The 16,671-nt window shown below is 42.5% G+C and overlaps 1 protein-coding gene across 1 annotated transcript in view; it reads left to right on the top strand.

The window, feature by feature from the left end:
* Positions 1-16,671, top strand: part of EGFL6 (EGF like domain multiple 6) — a 64,008-nt gene that overhangs the window by 15,955 nt on the left and 31,382 nt on the right. The window contains exons 4-7 of the mRNA XM_050963999.1: positions 833-952; positions 7,995-8,114; positions 13,144-13,278; positions 15,094-15,216. Coding sequence (XP_050819956.1) covers positions 833-952; positions 7,995-8,114; positions 13,144-13,278; positions 15,094-15,216 — 498 coding nt within the window. The remainder of the gene's footprint in view (positions 1-832; positions 953-7,994; positions 8,115-13,143; positions 13,279-15,093; positions 15,217-16,671) is intronic.

Raw genomic sequence — 16,671 nt, 5'->3', positions numbered from 1 at the left:
TTGCCAAACAGTTTATGAAAGTCACAAATGTTGATACTGTTCACATATAACAGGAGTGTAAGCCTCCACTGTCAGCACTCTATTTCACTCCAGGCAAATTAAATTCAGCTGGGTGATTTCCTTCTCCACAAAAGCTGGTTCTTTGGCAAATTAAAAACTAATATTGTTTCTTGCCCTTTTCAGGAGTAGTTTAAAAAAGAAAGTGGGTAAACTAACCTAAACTCCACATTCCCCAAATGAGAAGTGGGTTTACGCTCAGCTACACTGATACTTTGATTTTATTGACAGGTTGGGTTTTGAGAATGGTTTTAGAAGATTGGTGAAGAACTCAGCTGCATGAGTTTCCTTTAAAAAAAACAACAAAACAAAATACTTAACATATGATCACCTCTGTCTCCCTTAACGATTCACTCTTGCCATGACATCACAGCTGATGCTTGGCCCGTGAAATCTTTTAGTCATCTTTTCCCCATGCTGTGTGACTGGCTTGTTTTCACTTTTTTTTGTATTAATGTCAGATGGGGGACTAAAGTCTCTAGCTAGAATAATAAAAACCCTGCTGTTAGCAAATATTGTAATTTCAGTTCTCTCCCCCCATGCAGTCTGCCAGAGGTTGCACTGCAGTCTGTCAGGCGCAGCCAGCCCTCCTTGCTAGTTTTTATAGCACTCACTTAGGCAGATGGTCTGCTGAATTCCTTTCTTGCAAGGGGTTGGCTCATTTTCTATCCCAGGACTTTTACTTTGGGGAATTTTAGGCATAAAGCAACATTATAACCATATATTTAAAACAACAAAAATCCCTGCACTCATTTCATTCAAATTATTTCTGCAGATACAAATGAATGTGGATTGAAACCACGTCCTTGTGAGCATAGATGTATGAACACCCATGGCAGCTACAAGTGCTATTGTCTCAATGGCTACATGCTCATGCCAGATGGCACGTGTGCAAGTAAGTAATGCATATCACAGGACAGGCAGTAATTTAGATACACAGATTATCCAATCAATATCTTATCACAAATGACCTCTGTGTAATGATGGCTGGCAGCTAGTTTATCTGTGACAAGGTATCTCTGTCAGGTTCCTAGTGCTGTCAACACTAAAGGATGTGCTCTCCTGTGGCAGTATTTTTAAAGAGAGAGATTAAACTATCTAGGGTACAGTTATGTTTTTAGGGGAATGTTAGTCCTTAAAAATAAAAGCATTAGACAGTTCTACAGGGTTAGTTCAAATGTAGGGTAGCTTGCATAGCTTCTGTCCACAACTCTGCTAGCGCACCATATTGGAAAGACAAAGTGGGTGAGGTAATATTTTTTATTGGACCAGCTTCTGTTGGCGAGACAGACAAGCTTTTGATTTTACACAGAGCTCTTCTTCAGACCTATGTAAATGCCAAAGCTTGTCTCTTTCACAAACAGAAGTTGGTCCAATAAAAGATATTACCTCACTCAGCTTGTCTCTCTGATATCCTGGGACCAATATTGACTAGGGATGAATGAGCCCAGTACAATAAACTGTAGACACAAATCTTTGCCCAGAATTCAAACTGAGTTTTTAGTGAGGTTCCCAGTGTTCAGTAAGCTTCTTAAAACATGAGGAAACAGTGTTCTTCCACTTTGGAATGGCCTTTTTCCACCCCAAAGTGAAAGTGCCAATTTAATATCCTAGAAATTACTTTCTAGTGCTCTCTCTAGTTCTGTCTGACACGACCCAAGCTCTGGTATTCACAATACTTCTTTGGAATATATCCCACCATTAAGAAACTTTTCCTAATATTTGGTCTCCATTTTCCCATGCATAATTTTATCCTATTACTCCTTGTTATAGTCCTTTGTAGCACCTTGCATCAACTCTCTTTTCCTGCTGTGTTGTCTGTCTGCCAGCCTTTGTCGACAGACATGCACTAACTCAGCTAGAGCTGGCACACTAAAAATAGCCATGTAGTCAGGAGTAGTGCAGGGGATGGCTTAGGCTAGCTGCCAGAGCACAAACCCAGCCAGAATTCCTGGCACGTTCCCTAGTGGCTCACTTGAGCCACAGCTGACCCCTGCTACACTGCTATTTTTCATGTGCTAGCTCTGCTTGACCTTGCACATGTCTGTCAATCCAAGATAGGAAACATGCTTCCAGCTGCATTGTCGACATACTGTAATGCACTGGCCACCACCCAAGCACTCCCTTGCGGCCAGCAGACCTCTGCAGTCCCCTGCCTGTTTTCCTCTTCTTCAGGGCTCCATGAACAAACCCCACATAGTCACAGCCCTTCTTGGTGTCTGGTTTATTGACAACAATAAAAAAATCCCAAATCAATTTTCCACCCAGCTTTAAGCTAGGCACAGACTTCCTCCTCCCTGAAGCACTAAGCCATTAATAACTTAGTACCTAAACTTAGTGGTCAGAGTTCCATAGAAATTGTTATACTAGATTGGTCCATCTAATTCAACATCCTGTCTGAAACAAATCAATACCAGCTGCTTCATAGAGAGGTAAAAGAAACTCCATAATGGACAATTAGGAAGTAATGGTCTCATTTGGGAAATTTCTTCCTAATCCTGTGTCATTTAGAAGTTAGTTTTATGTACTGAAGTAAAATGACTTGTGGCCTATCCAATTTTTTTTAATCATATCTATCTATCTACTGCACCTGTGAATATTCTCATCCACATAAACGTGGAATACTTTTAGGAATCCACCAAGCACTTGATGTCAATGATATGTATTGCTTATCTTCATGGACAAAATTCACTTTCCTGAGTGTGGTTCTTTAAACATGTACAAAGGTATCTAGAAGTAATATGTACAATACTGGAGGTACACATATACCCCTATACTGCACAGTTGGCTTGTTAAACAATGTTGTTGTTGTAGAGAGTTCTGAGAGTGACAGTAAGCATGCCTTTTTAATTCATACTCTTAACCCAAGCAGTTAGCCAACCTTCAGGGTCTTCCAAGTTGTTTAGATGTTTGATAGAATCAGATATTTCTTTGGTGCAATCCTATTTATTTATAAAGAACATACCTAAAGTCTTGTTTTACTGATCACAGTAGGAATCAACCAGGAAGAGGTGGTATCTTTACTCACAGTTGCAGGAGCTGTAACTTGATCAACTCCACAGCCCCAGGGCTGGCACATTCCTCACCTCACTCAAGGGTGCAGACAGGCTAGACTCAGGTCCCCTTGTATCTAGTTAAGCTTCCAACCCACCCCTTGAGTAGCCCATCTATTCTTCTGTCCTTCTCAGCCTAGTTTCTAGGAAGAATGATGGGGCTTTCCCAACTCTTCTTGGGTGGGTAGGGGTGGAACTAAACCAGCTCTTACCCAGCTGGGCTTTGTTTCTAATTAGGCCTGGCCCTCCCAAACAGCCAGGTGCAAGCAGGTGGGTTAATTGGTCTCAGGCCCACATGATTACCTTTGTCTGGGAGGAAGTTGATGTAGACTCCTGATTTTGCAGCTATGTTCGTAGCTGCCTATGTGGCTTCTTCTACTCTGTAGGTGAGGGCTGTGCCTTAGGTGCTGTCCAGAAAGAGTTGGGTAAAGCTGCTGAGAGGCAGAGGAGGTGGAGAGAGCAGTATGCTTCTCTGGGGGTCCCTGCCATAGTTTGGAGCAGGAAGGTTAGTGGGGACCCTGGAGTGCCTGGTCGTTTAGAGGAGTCCTGTGGGCTCCCTCAAGGGATGCAGTTGTGAGCGAGGTATTTGGGAAGGAGAGGACAGCAGGATACTAGCACAGTGGCTGCTGGAATTGGAGAATGGCAGGTAAAGCCTGTAGCCAGGGAGCATCAAGAGAGTGTCTCTAGGGCAGGACCAGTGAGGGAGGATGAGCAGCTGAAGAGAGCTCCAGTAATGGCTGCTAGGGGAGTAGAAGTGAGAGTAGCTCCCGCAGGAGTGCTGGCCCAGCCAAAGCTCTGTAGGCAACCATGGAGGACTATGCACTGGTGACTACAAGTATCCCAGACATTAGAGTGCTAAGTGAGAATCCTGCTGGCAGAGTATGCACTGGTAGCTGTGGGGACTGCTGCCAGGGACGGAGCAGCAAGGAAGGTGAGTCACCTGCTGGTGGCTGATGCCTAGAGTGGGCAGCAACAGCTGCAAGTTGGACACACCCCAGAAAGAGGAGTGATGGTCCCATAATGGTGTGGCAGACAAACTGGTGGCAGTGCCAGAGACTGCCAAACAGAGGGCAGTGATATCAAGTCAGGTGGTTGGGGTAACAGAGTCATTGTCCCAAGCACAAGGTGAGGAGGAGTTAGCAAGGGAGCAGAAGCCAGCTGGTCCCAATATGGGGCAGGCAGAACAAGCACTGTTAGAGGGAAATGGTAGCATAGTCTCCCTACTGGATTTCCCAGTATGTGTTACTGAGGCTGGCATTAGGTGTGGAAATTTAGTAATGGGGCAAAGGAGAAGATGGTGCAGTTTCACCCTGGAGCATTGGTGGATCTGAGGAGCAAGGGTGGGGCCCTAGTGGCCTCTTCTTTGCATGGAGCTGGAGATATCAGCAGAGAGATAGGAGGAGGTGAGGGTGACCATAGGGGACTGGGGAGTGAGGGGAACTACATCTCAAGACAGTGCTACTTTGTCTCTTCCCCTGTCTCCCTCAAGGGGAGAGAGATAAGGAGCTATGGTGGAGCATGTGGCAGTTACTTTGAGATGACCAAGAGGCAAATCGGATAAGGAAGGACAAGAAAGGGGACTTGGATGGACCAGTTGAACTCTGCTGTCTTGAACTGTAGATCAGGAATCATCGGAGAACTGGGCCAAAGAGCCGTGGCCATTGATGGGGAGTGCGGTGGGCCCAGTTTGCACAGCAAAGTCAATGCCCAAACCAGAACCTTGGGAGCAGCAGGAAGAACAGACCCTGTCAGTCATGCAGCTGTCCAGGAAGAAAAAGTCAGTAGCTTCCAGCTTACAGACTGGACTAGTGGTGTTACCCACATACTTGAGGGCACCCACCTTTACCCTTCCTGGGCTAAAGGTGTAACCCTTAATTTAGGCACCGGACCCTTTCCCATCCTGGGCTTAGGGTATAAGGTATCCACCCTTACCCAGTTCCTAGGGCTCAGGTCATAGTGTGGATTTGCAGTACCTTTTACCAGTGAAAGAGGCTACACAATAATATCCTTAACCTCTATTTATTAACAATCACCAAGACACAATGCACACGCTAAGCATACAAATGGCCACCACTCCCAATAAGGCAGATGAACTTTTCCTGGTGGTCAGGATCAGGTCATCTGGGGACTCCAGCTTCTGCACAATATAGTTGGCAGGGTGTTGAGGTCTGACAGCTCTGACCTTGGGCCGTGTCCTGGAGTTAGTTCCAAAGAACTTCTTTCAGGACTCTAGTTTATATAGTGAAACTTGAGTCCTGCTTAGCTAGACCTTAACCAAGCATTTTAAACTAAAGTATTACAAACGGTATTACAATCCTAGCCCATTACAAAACAATTTTTTACCTCATCATATCCCATCACCTTAGTTGATTTAAATCTTGCAAAATTAGTTCTGCAGAGAACGAAACAGAAACCATATAGATAAACAATGGAAAAGTAGGGACCAAAAAGGCAAAACAATAAAGAAGTAGAGATTTCACAATCCCCCTCAAGGATAAGCGATTCCTTGCCTGAGCCAATACTATCAAAGTTTTCTTTAAACATCTTAAGATCTGTTTCATTGTCTGGTGAGTGGGTGGGTGGTGTTAGGACAGGAGCACCTCCTGAACAGCCTGATATTACATTGTTTTAATGTAATTTAGGTGGAGCATGAGGATGTGACTTTCTGCTTCTTGGTTCATGGCTGCTGCTCTCCTAATACGGCTGCAGAAAAAGGACTCAGATATTACAGTAGTGGCTTGCAAACAGCCCTTTGAATCCTGTGCTGCTGCTGTGAGTGGCAATGTGAGGCAAGGATGTAGCCTAGAAAGTGTGGGGCTTGGGATTGATCTGGAGGGGGGAAGTCATGGTAGGCTGTTTGGAGTGATCAAGTGGGGGCTACAGGGTGGACATAGCAGAGAAATACAGAGTGCAGTTATGGTTCACAGTGGTGGGTCTGGGTCACCCCATGCTGCAGAGGGATGTGTTGGTGAACACACTGATTTGAGGGGTATGCAGTTCTCTTCAGTGAATCTGGTAGCAGTGATCAATCTACCTGCATACAAGGAAATCTATTTGTGCTTATGGTCAAATGAGATAATGGAAAGGTTTTGGAGGATGTACACAAGGGTACAGGGTAAGAGGGTCTGGCAGCAGGTGGTGGTGGTTCCCTGATGAGACCAGGTATGAAGGTCACCATAATGTTCTGTAACCATCTAGTGCCTTATGAGTTGAATGTGGACTGGCTAAGTAGACAGATAACTCTTGGGCCCAGAAGAGAGAGTCCTGGGTTGACAAGAACTTTGGACAGAGGAATACAGATTCATGGTATGCTTGTCCAGGTCTTTTGTACAACCACTCACCCAGCTGTATCATAGAAGCAGACGAATGGGGGTACACTAGTTACATGGGCAGCCCTGAATCTGTCACAAGCTGGGCTACTTAGCAGTTTGTAGGTGTGGGGTGGGGGGAAACAGACAGAGAGCCATATTATGTTTAGGGATATTATCCCCCTACTGCAACACTATTGAAGTGATGACGGTTGGTTGGTTTATTTTGCTGTACTTGATATTTTGCATTTTGATCTTTGGAGTTGGTACTTATTTGTGTCTTTATAATTGGGTAAACTAGGGTGACCAGATGTCCCAATTTTATAGGGACAATCCTGATATTTGAAGCTTTGTCTTATATAGGCACCTATTACCCCTCCACCTCCATCTCAGTTTTTCACACTCGCTATCTGGTCACTCTAAGGTAAACCCATGGGCTGGGTTGGCCTGCTGTTAGTAAGTGCCTGCATGCAGGTGTGTGGCTCAGGTTTTCTTTTTGATGGAAAGTGTATGAAGAGTTTTAACAAAAGAAATAAGGCCTAACCCTTTCATGGTGTGTGTCATGGGCGGGGAGGGAAACACACGACAGCTTCTCTTGCTGTCTCTGGCATTTCCTTGTGTGCTTGTGTGATGTTTCTGCTACTTCTGTCTTACATACGCAGAGCTCCATCAAACAATACCCTGTCCTCATGTATTTATATTCTGCTCTTGTCAAACCTCTCTGCCCCTACTGTTCAGATTCCTGACCAGCCTTGCATGTGGCCTGTGTTTTAGGCAGTGACTCGTATTGTTCCAGCTATCGTATTCCATAAAGCAGTTCAATTGCTTCTTTTGTTATATCCTGAATGAAGAACAGCTGTTGCTTTAATGAGGTTTCACTCAATCCCTCATATAACAATACTTTTAAAGTATTTATAGTAGTGACTGTTAAAAATTAGACTTTTTTCCATTATTTTTGGGAGCTTTTTCTCCTCGGGGTAGAATTGTTGTTCATTTCTGTAGAGCATGACACTATGCAGACAATTTTCCTGCCCCAAGCAGCTTACAATTTAAAAGATAAGTGAGAAATTGCAGAATGTGGGGCTGGGGCAGGAAAGGAGGAATACAAGAAAACAAGAAGGAAGGAAAAACGTGGTTATATTCTTATGGAAGACATCAAGGTAACTCTTTTACCTACTGGGTACATTTACAGAGGGGAAAAAAAGGCCTCAGAGCTCAGATCAAGTGACTTGGGCTTGTGGGGCTAAAATGAACAGTGTAGACATTTAGGGTTGGGCTTGAACCCAGGCTTTGAAACCTTTTGAGCTGGAACATCTACAGCGCAATTTTTAACCCCGCAGTGGGAGCCCTGCAAACCTGAGTCACTTGACCCAGGCTTTGAGACTCACCACAGTGGGTTTTTTTCCTGTGCAGACATACCCATTGAGTATTATTTTTTAGTGACTAAACAATGCGATTAGCAGATGCTGAGAACAATGAATGAGATTATTCTGTTCAGCTGAATGCAGAGCTAGTTTAGGAAAAGGGCTGGTCTTGTTCCAGTCTAGATTCCAACAAGGGTGTGTTTTGTCTTCAGATTCCAGGACATGTGCTATGGTGAACTGCCAGTATGGATGTGAAGAAATCAAAGAGGAGGTACGGTGTTTGTGTCCATCAACTGGACTTCAGTTGGGACCAAATGGAAGGACATGTATAGGTATGTGTGGTATGATTTTTTTTTCCCCTACTCCAATTTTTTCTGCATAATCCATTCAGAATGAAGTCCTGAATCTTAAAAAACTCTGTATGGCAGCTGGTATTGGACTACTGACTCCTCCCTGCAGGCTCAAGGTTAGGGCCTCTTGTTTTCAGTGTGTGACTGTTGGGATTTGGTGGTTCCCAGTGAGTCTGATGCTGGGTAGAAATCATGGGACTTCGATCCAATGCGATTCAATTCAATAAAGCTTTATTCAACATGTGCACAGAGAGACCCCTGGTACAAAGAATCAGGCAGAGTCCCTCCAGCAAGGAGCCCCTCCCCTCGCTACTTTATAGCACATGGTGCTTATATAACAAGTTATATAACAACTTACATAACATGAACCTTAACCAATCAGAGTTAAACAAACCCATATATGGGTTTGTTTATCACATGCTCATAGTGCTCCAGTCCACATGCCGAGCTCACACCCCTCCCTGTGGCCTTCTCCAGAATGTTGCTAGGCCGGTGAGCCACAGCATGCTTCCCTATGCATAAGCACCCTGTAAACCACATTTTATTTAAAATAAACACAACCATACCCTTCAGTGACAAAGAAATTATCTCTCCTATTTTCAGAACATAGGAAAGAATAGTAGTGTGCTTAAGATCCAAAGGTCAGTCTCATCACTGACAAATGACCAACCGTGCAGAGGTAAAATAGGAATCTCCTTCCCAACAATCCACAGCCCCTTGCTTGGGGCTCATGGCAAAGCCGCAGTTGACCCCACAGTTGAGACCTGGTGGCCCACTGCTAGTTGTATAGCATATATAGAGCTGACTGCAAGGCTTCCACTTTGTTTCTATCTGAAGATCACCACTGGTTTCAGTTAGGTTATCTGTACATTCAAAGGTCATTTTATTTCATTTAAGGTAACCCCAAGGATACTTATTTCATTTTAAGAGGGAACATAGTCAACAGCATGCACTAGATACACAGCAGAAATCTTAAACTTCATACTTATGTCCTCTTAAAGGGAGGGCAAAAGAACTCCTCCTTCAGGTTTGTCTGTGCCACTGGCTTGAGACTATCAGATAAACTTATTTTCAGAACACTGTACGTATTCATTTCACACAACAAAAATCATTAGGCACACAAGTTCATTTGCAAACTTCCACAAAAGATTTCGGTGCACCAGTCATCTGCAAATTTTGCAATTTCGGCATTTCAGGACTAGTTCTGTATCTCTCAAAAATGCGCAGAGAGTTTGTGTAATCTCCATTCCAGTCAGGCAACTTCAGACAATTGAAACTCTTAACTAGAGCTGGGCAATAATTGATTCCCCCCTCCCCCCCGCAGTTTGGTAGTAGTTCCAAAACACTGAAAAAAAAAATGTAATTCAGGTCAAACTGAATCTGAATTATTTTTGAATTTGAGGTGAATTGAAAGAATCTATCTTGGTTTTGTTGCAGGGCAGGGATTCAAACGTGGGGCCCCAACATCCCAGCTGAGTGCCCTAGCCACTGGGCTAAAGATTATGAAGGGTGGGGAAGAGACATGAGCAACAGCACCATCTCCTCTTTCTTCTCCTTCTCTGGCCATTTTCTGAATGGCTGAAATTATTTGTGTGACATTTTCCATATAGTTTCAGGTTGACCACAACTGCACATTTTGTCGAATAAACTTTTCATTTAAAAAAAAAACTTCACATAGCTCTACTCATAACTAAGAAAGCTGTATTTTCTGTGGTTCACCCAAAGGTACAGTAGAAATACCTCCTCTTGCACTTACAGTATTACTTGTGAAAATGTCTCTGACGTAGAGATGATGATGATTTCATGCACGTACACAGTGCCTATCACAATGGTATCTAATCATACTACAAATGGTTTGAGTTGGGATTCACATTATAAAGAACAGCTGTACAGGCAATATCTGATAGGAGCAGAGGAATACAGTAGTTATTCAATTTCAGATGTTTCTGAGAAATGCATTTTATAGGAATGCACTCTACAGAATCTTAGAGAGGTTTGACATGTCAAACATACAGGAAATGAATTGTAACTATGCAAAAAAACATGCATAGTCTTTCAAGCAACAGATCAATTAAGCACATCAACCTAGACACACTTTTTCTAAGGAGAGACAGTTACCATAGGAGTTGTCCTTTTGACGCATAGCTGCAACAGCACACCATACACAAATTTCATATGACCTGAGTGTTTTATCACTCTATGAGCTATAGAGTGAACCCATATGAACATTTGGCTCAGCTTCCAAACCATAAACATGCCATGATGGGAACAGTGTTTCTTTCCTTGAAAATGAAATGAATGTGATTGGAAATGTCCTGTTTTGAGGTGAATCAGCAGGATTCCCTAACCAGCCTCCCATTGTAGTTTTATTATTAACATTTGTTTGAATTATGTAAGAGCTATTTGAAGGCAGACAGTCAGGAAGCATGTGTTTAAATACAACAGACAAGTCTAGAGCTTCTCCTAAATCTTTCTTTTAGCTATTCATACATCCATTATGATTGTTTCATATGTTTGTTTAGCTTATGAAGTACCTCGGTACATTCAGCAGACACCTTAAAACGCTAAACAAGAGTTTAGATAAATGCTAATGCTCCAAAAGAAATGGCGTAAACATGAGGAAAAGGAAGGATGGTCCAGTGGTTAGGGTATTAGCCTGGGACTTGAGAGATCTGTATTCAATTCCTTTCTCTGTCACAGACCTCCTGTGTGACCTTGGGCAAGTCGTTTGGTTGCTCTCTGACTCAGTTTCCCATCTGTGAAATGAGGATAAAAGTACTTCCAACCTCACAGGAGTATTGTGAGGATAAATACATTAAATATTGTGTAGGACTCCAATATCAATGTAGTAGGGATCATGTAAGTACTTACAATAGACAAGCAGCCCAACAGGAAATGTTTAGTTTAATGTAAGGTTCGCCGTTCCAGGCCAATGGGGGCCATAGGAAGCGGCGCAGGCCAAGGGAACAGCAAACAGCGGTCAGTGGGAGCTGCAATCGGCTGAACCTGTGGATGCTGCAGGTAAACAAACCGTCCCGACCCATCAGCGTATTTCCCTGATGGATGCCTGCTAAAGGTTGACGATCCCTGGCCTACACCATCAGGTTTGGACATTGGACTGTGGTGTCAGATACATTTAATATACCATTTCATAATGCTACATAAGTAATAATAATACAGTAATGCCTCACTTAACGTTGTCCTGACTAGCCTTGTTTCGTTGTTACATTGCTGATCACTTAGAGAACATGCTTGTTTAAAGTTGCACAATGCTCCCTTATAATGTTGTTTGGCAGCCTCCTGCTTTGTCCACTGCTTGCAGAAAGAGCAACCTGTTGGAGCTAGCTAGTGGGGGCTTGGAACCAGGGTGGGCTAGCAACCCCCCCCCATCAGCTGCCCTAAGTTCCCTGTGTGGCAGCCACCCAGCAGGCTATCAATTGCCGGCAGTTCAGGTGTCCCTCCCTCCACTGCCATGTGCTGCTCCTGCCCTCTGCCTTGGAGCTGCTCCCCAGAGCCTCTGCTTGCTGTGCGGGGGGAGGAGGGAAGGGAGGGGTAATGTCAGGGTGTCCCCCTCCCCCTGCTCCTGTATCCCATCTCCATAGAGCAGGGGAGGGGAAACAACAGAGTTCAGGATGGAGGGAGCTTGCTGGCAGAAGCTGCTATCTCAACTTGCTGACCTACTTTGAAAGGTAATGTACTTAGAGGGGGGGTCAGCATACTTATAGGGGTAATGTGTCTCTGTGTGTCTCTCTCTCTACCATGCTGTGTCTCCTCTCTCCATTCGTGCTGCTTTGTAGAGTGTGAGGCTACATTAACAATAATGTTTTAACACTTGAGGGATCGGCCAAGTGCTAGTTCAGCATTTAGCAGTAAGGCATTTCCTGGGAAATATCCCACCCTCTGACTCCACCACCTCAACCTAGCTTCACAATCATCATTGCTGTGTACAGTATTAAATTGTTTGTTTAAAACTTATAGTGTGTGTGTGTAAAAAATGTCTTTTGTCTGGTGAAAAATTTTTCCCTGGAATCTAACCTCCCCATTTACATTAATTCTTATAGGGAAATTGGATTCACTTAACATTGTTTCTCTTAAAGTTGCATTTTTCAGGAGCATAACTACAATGTTAAGCGAGGAGTTACTGTAGTTAAAGATAGTGGTTTGTCATGGCAAATTCTATCTAATGTCACAGTTTGGTCATGTGGGGTTGCTGGAGGGGGAGAGAAGGCAAATACCATCAATTTTTAAATGCCATATGTCACCAGTTGCATTATTTTATTGAAAATGTTACTTCATTTTGCAATGAGAAAAATTAAAACCAATTTAATGTATAGCCACTCCAGATCATTGAAGAACCTTTCAAACAGTGGTTCTCAGGCATTTTCCATACCAGGACCCCTTTCCCATTTATCAGGAAGGGCAGGGTGGTCTCATGCTCCTGACAGCTGTCTGATGCCCCCTGGGACTCACGACTTCCAGCCTGAGTTCTACCTATAATTTCATGCTTTTCTGCCAGAGCCAAAGGATTTACCCCTGCAAGCAGCAGTACAGGAAATCAGGAAAGAAAACTGCTGTTTTTGTTTACTGATGCTTTCCCACCTCTGCAAAAAGCTTTATCTTAAGAGTCCTCTGCTGTTTCCTCCCAACTGCCCCCCGCAAGAGAAATCACAATCTGTGAAGTACTCCCCTCCCCCACGCATATTCCATGACCATATGACAAACCATTACCTTTAATGGTTCCTGCTGTCTCCCAGCCTTTCACACAACCTAATTTTTAAGTTGGCAGCACTCAAGGTTTTGAGTGAACTTGGCTTTACTGTTACCATCATATCACCAAATCATATGCAAAACAGTCCACAAATATAAAAATCACAAGACATGTTTTATAACATGGACATTTTGAAATGTGTGGTTCCAGTGACAGCTATGACCAAAGCACACCTTGCAAGTGACAACTAGCACTGCATTTGCTTCTGCTTAATCTTACCAATTTCCATTTTCCTTGCCCTAGATATTGACGAGTGCTCTACTGGCAAAGCTATTTGCTCTTATAACCGCAGATGTGTCAACACATTTGGAAGCTACTATTGCAAGTGTCAGATTGGTTATGAACTGAAATATGTTAGAGGCCATTATGACTGTGTAGGTAAGATTTAGGCACTAAGTTGGTTTGTCTCTTCCTTTTCCTCAATGTATCTTTCATGTTATTGCATGGTGATCAGTGGATTTTGCTTTAAGCATGAATATTGGCTTCTGCTTGAGAGTGCAGCTCAGAACCAGATGTAAAATATCAGTTAGAACCCTCCTTGGGACATTGACTAATCTCTGCAGCCTGGTGACTGAAAAACTATATATAATGATATCAATGAAAATTTACAAAGGCAACTGCAATTTATATTGCCTTCTCTTGCCAAGACCACTCTAGGAAATTTCACACAAGATGTACATTTATTTGTAATCAAGTCTGCAACAAGGGAACACTCAGTTTTGATTTAAGGCTGCTAATTGAAAGGTCACTTATTTGATTAAAACCAAAAGGGGTAAATTAAGTGTTTTTGGCCCTGATCAGCATAGTGAGGTGTTCCTATCCTTTCATTAAGTTGTAACACAATGGAAAGAGATGTTTGTTTGTCCCGCTCAAATAAGAAAAAATAACTGGCTGGAAAAAGCAGGTTTTAATTACTTTGAAGAACTGTGTTACATCTCTGATCTTTCAGATGCAGAGACAAATACAGATGAAAATACTCTTAAGTCATCTTAACATACACAGATGCAAAAACAAATGTCAAACCTCCCTAGTCCCCTGTTGCAGTCCATTAACTAGAGGCCTCACATATTGCGTAAGAAGACCAATTTTGTAGTTGATGTGGCAGGCATTGAAAAATGTTGCTTTAATGATACAGTCGTAAGGGCCTGGGAGAATTGGAATTACACTGCACGCATACAAAAGAGAACTAATGTCCTCTTGTTTTTTTGAGAGTTTTTTTTAAGGCAGATTTTGGAGTGAAGTCTTGGTTTCTTGTTGTACTAAAATCCCAGAAGCCTTAAAACTGAAAATGATATCCTTCCCCCCCATCTCCTTATGTATGTATGTATGTGCATAGACAAAATGGTGAGACTTGGCCTAAAGCTTGCAGGTCTGAATCTTCTTGACAAATACATCAGCAGTTTGATGCAGAGTTCTCTGTTACGTGTTTGTCCACGCTGAGCCATGCTTTGCATCTGTACCTTTGACCTGCCAGGTATGACTCATGGGTGGGTAACACATGAATGGGTGCAAAATTTTAACTTTGTAAGAACTTAGCTCCCTCATGTGGGAGAAACCAGAAAAGCTCTTGTGCCGTTCAGTAGCAAAATCAAATGGAACAAAACAATTAGATCAGTTACTGCCACTGTTTAAAATGTTCTGATGTCAATTTAACATAATGGTTTACTGAATATATCAGTTATTTTTCCAACAGCATCCTGTACGTGCCTGGCACTTCTCAGACAAATACAAGAACTCCCTGTCTTAGGGATCTTACAATCTACAGGCACAGTTCTGCCACCCTGACTTGCAATGGATTGTTCTTGGAGTGAGGTGCTATTCCAGGCAAGGAGGGCAGAACTAGGGCCAAAATGACTGCATTTCATCACAGTCATGGTTATTTTCATGGGCCCTTTGTATTTTGTTAGGAGAGCAACATTTACAGTCTCAGGGCCCAATCCTGCTCTCATTGAAGTTATAAGCAAAACTTCCATTGACTTCACTAGGACCAGGACCAGGCCCTAAAATTATTAAAAGTCATGCTCAGAAATTGAGGCCAAAAGTTGTGTTCTTGAGAAAGAAGCAAGAGTCCATACCCAGAGCAGATTCTTCTGTTAGTGGTGGGTTCAGGACATTCTTGTTCTGATGCTGGTGCTTAAATTGTCTGAAAACAGATGACTGAATGATATTTTCACTGAAGTATCCTTTTTCTAGATATAAATGAATGTGCTGCAAGTACACACAAGTGTAACGTCCATGCAGGGTGCCTCAATACTCAGGGATCCTTCAAGTGCAAATGTAAACAGGGCTACAGAGGTAGTGGATTTGAATGTTCTGGTAAGTAACTGCTGATCCCTGGAGGTGCATTGCTTTTACTCTTCTCAGGTAACTACGGGATGATTATTAGAACCCAGTCCTTTATTCCTTAGCCAGACAAAACTTCCACTGAAGTCACACACCTATTATAAGAGTAATCTCTTATTGCATATATAATAGAAGTATTCTTTTGACCAAATTATGTTCTGTTAAACCAGTGGAATCTCACTGGTGTAATGGTGAGCAGAATGTGGTCTTATCTATCTTCTCTCTCTAAAGAAATCTGCTGCAGTTTTTCCTCAAAGGCTTGGCCTCTTGAATTATTCAGACCTTTCTAGAAGAGTTGCAAATAAGCTCAGGTAAAATGGGTGTGGAGGGAACAGGGCTTGCTTTTCATGCTAAAATGTTTTTGTTTATAGTTTTGTCTTATGTCTTCTCTGTCCACAGAGATGTGTATGCCAACTCCTAAATGAAAATGACCCTCCAAAAAAGAAAAAATTAAACATAAAGACAAGAGCAACCTATTTAAGTGCACTATATTATTTTCTGGGGAAGATTTCTCCTACAACTTAATTCAATAAATCTTCCTCAGGGGAAATATGAAAATGTTGCCATTCATCAGAGGAAGAATATTGTGAAAATATTCTGATAATCTCTTATCTACTTTGTATGTCACAGTAGCCCTTTCCATGGGTCCTGCTCCATTAATCCTTTTAAACTTTAGGTAATTGGGTATGGACCTCTCTCAGCTGGACCTCTCAAAGTCCCTTCTAGCCCTACATTTCTATGATTCTATGTAATTCTATTATTTATTTATATTACACTAGCACCGCCAAAATGTGCTGTGATGTTATATTCTATACAGGTTCTTATTCCGGATACTGTGGTATCTCAAACCTTGCAATGATGCCTTAAAAAGCTGACTAGCACTCATCATGTTCTAGATGCTGTACAATTTAAAAAGAATCCTTTTTTTGCATCAATACTGAATCTATAAGGCTCAATTCAGACCCAACATGACTGAAGTCAATAAGCACACTACTATTTCAGGGCTGAATTTGGCCCATTGTCTTTAATGCTAGTGCAAAGATATATGGCCATGGAGAACAGTTTTCAAGTTCAGTGAACACTATATACTAACTACACCTTCAAAGTTGCCAATGACAAGAATGTAGTCAACACTGAAAGAGTGTTAAGATTACAGCGTTAATATTATCCCTGCTTTGTCACCACTGTTTGACATACCTTTCCATCAGGTAAATCTGACTTGCATGGCAGCTAAAGATTCAGAAATTTGGAGCACAACAAACTGATTTATCCAGGATCAAGCAAAAATATGTAATTTTGGTCAGATTTTGTACATAGTTCGGTTTAAGAGCATGACTCTGACATGCCAAAAGAGTGAGTGTGTGTGAGAGAGAAAAAAAGTATACTGCCAGAACTTGTAGCAAAATATACTGAATTCTACTTTGAGTT

This window comes from Gopherus flavomarginatus, chromosome 1 (genome assembly GCF_025201925.1).
Source record: "Gopherus flavomarginatus isolate rGopFla2 chromosome 1, rGopFla2.mat.asm, whole genome shotgun sequence".
In the NCBI taxonomy this organism is placed as follows: Eukaryota; Metazoa; Chordata; order Testudines; family Testudinidae; genus Gopherus; species Gopherus flavomarginatus.
Note: the sequence above shows the minus strand (reverse complement) of the source record. Positions and strands in the feature narration are given on the sequence as shown.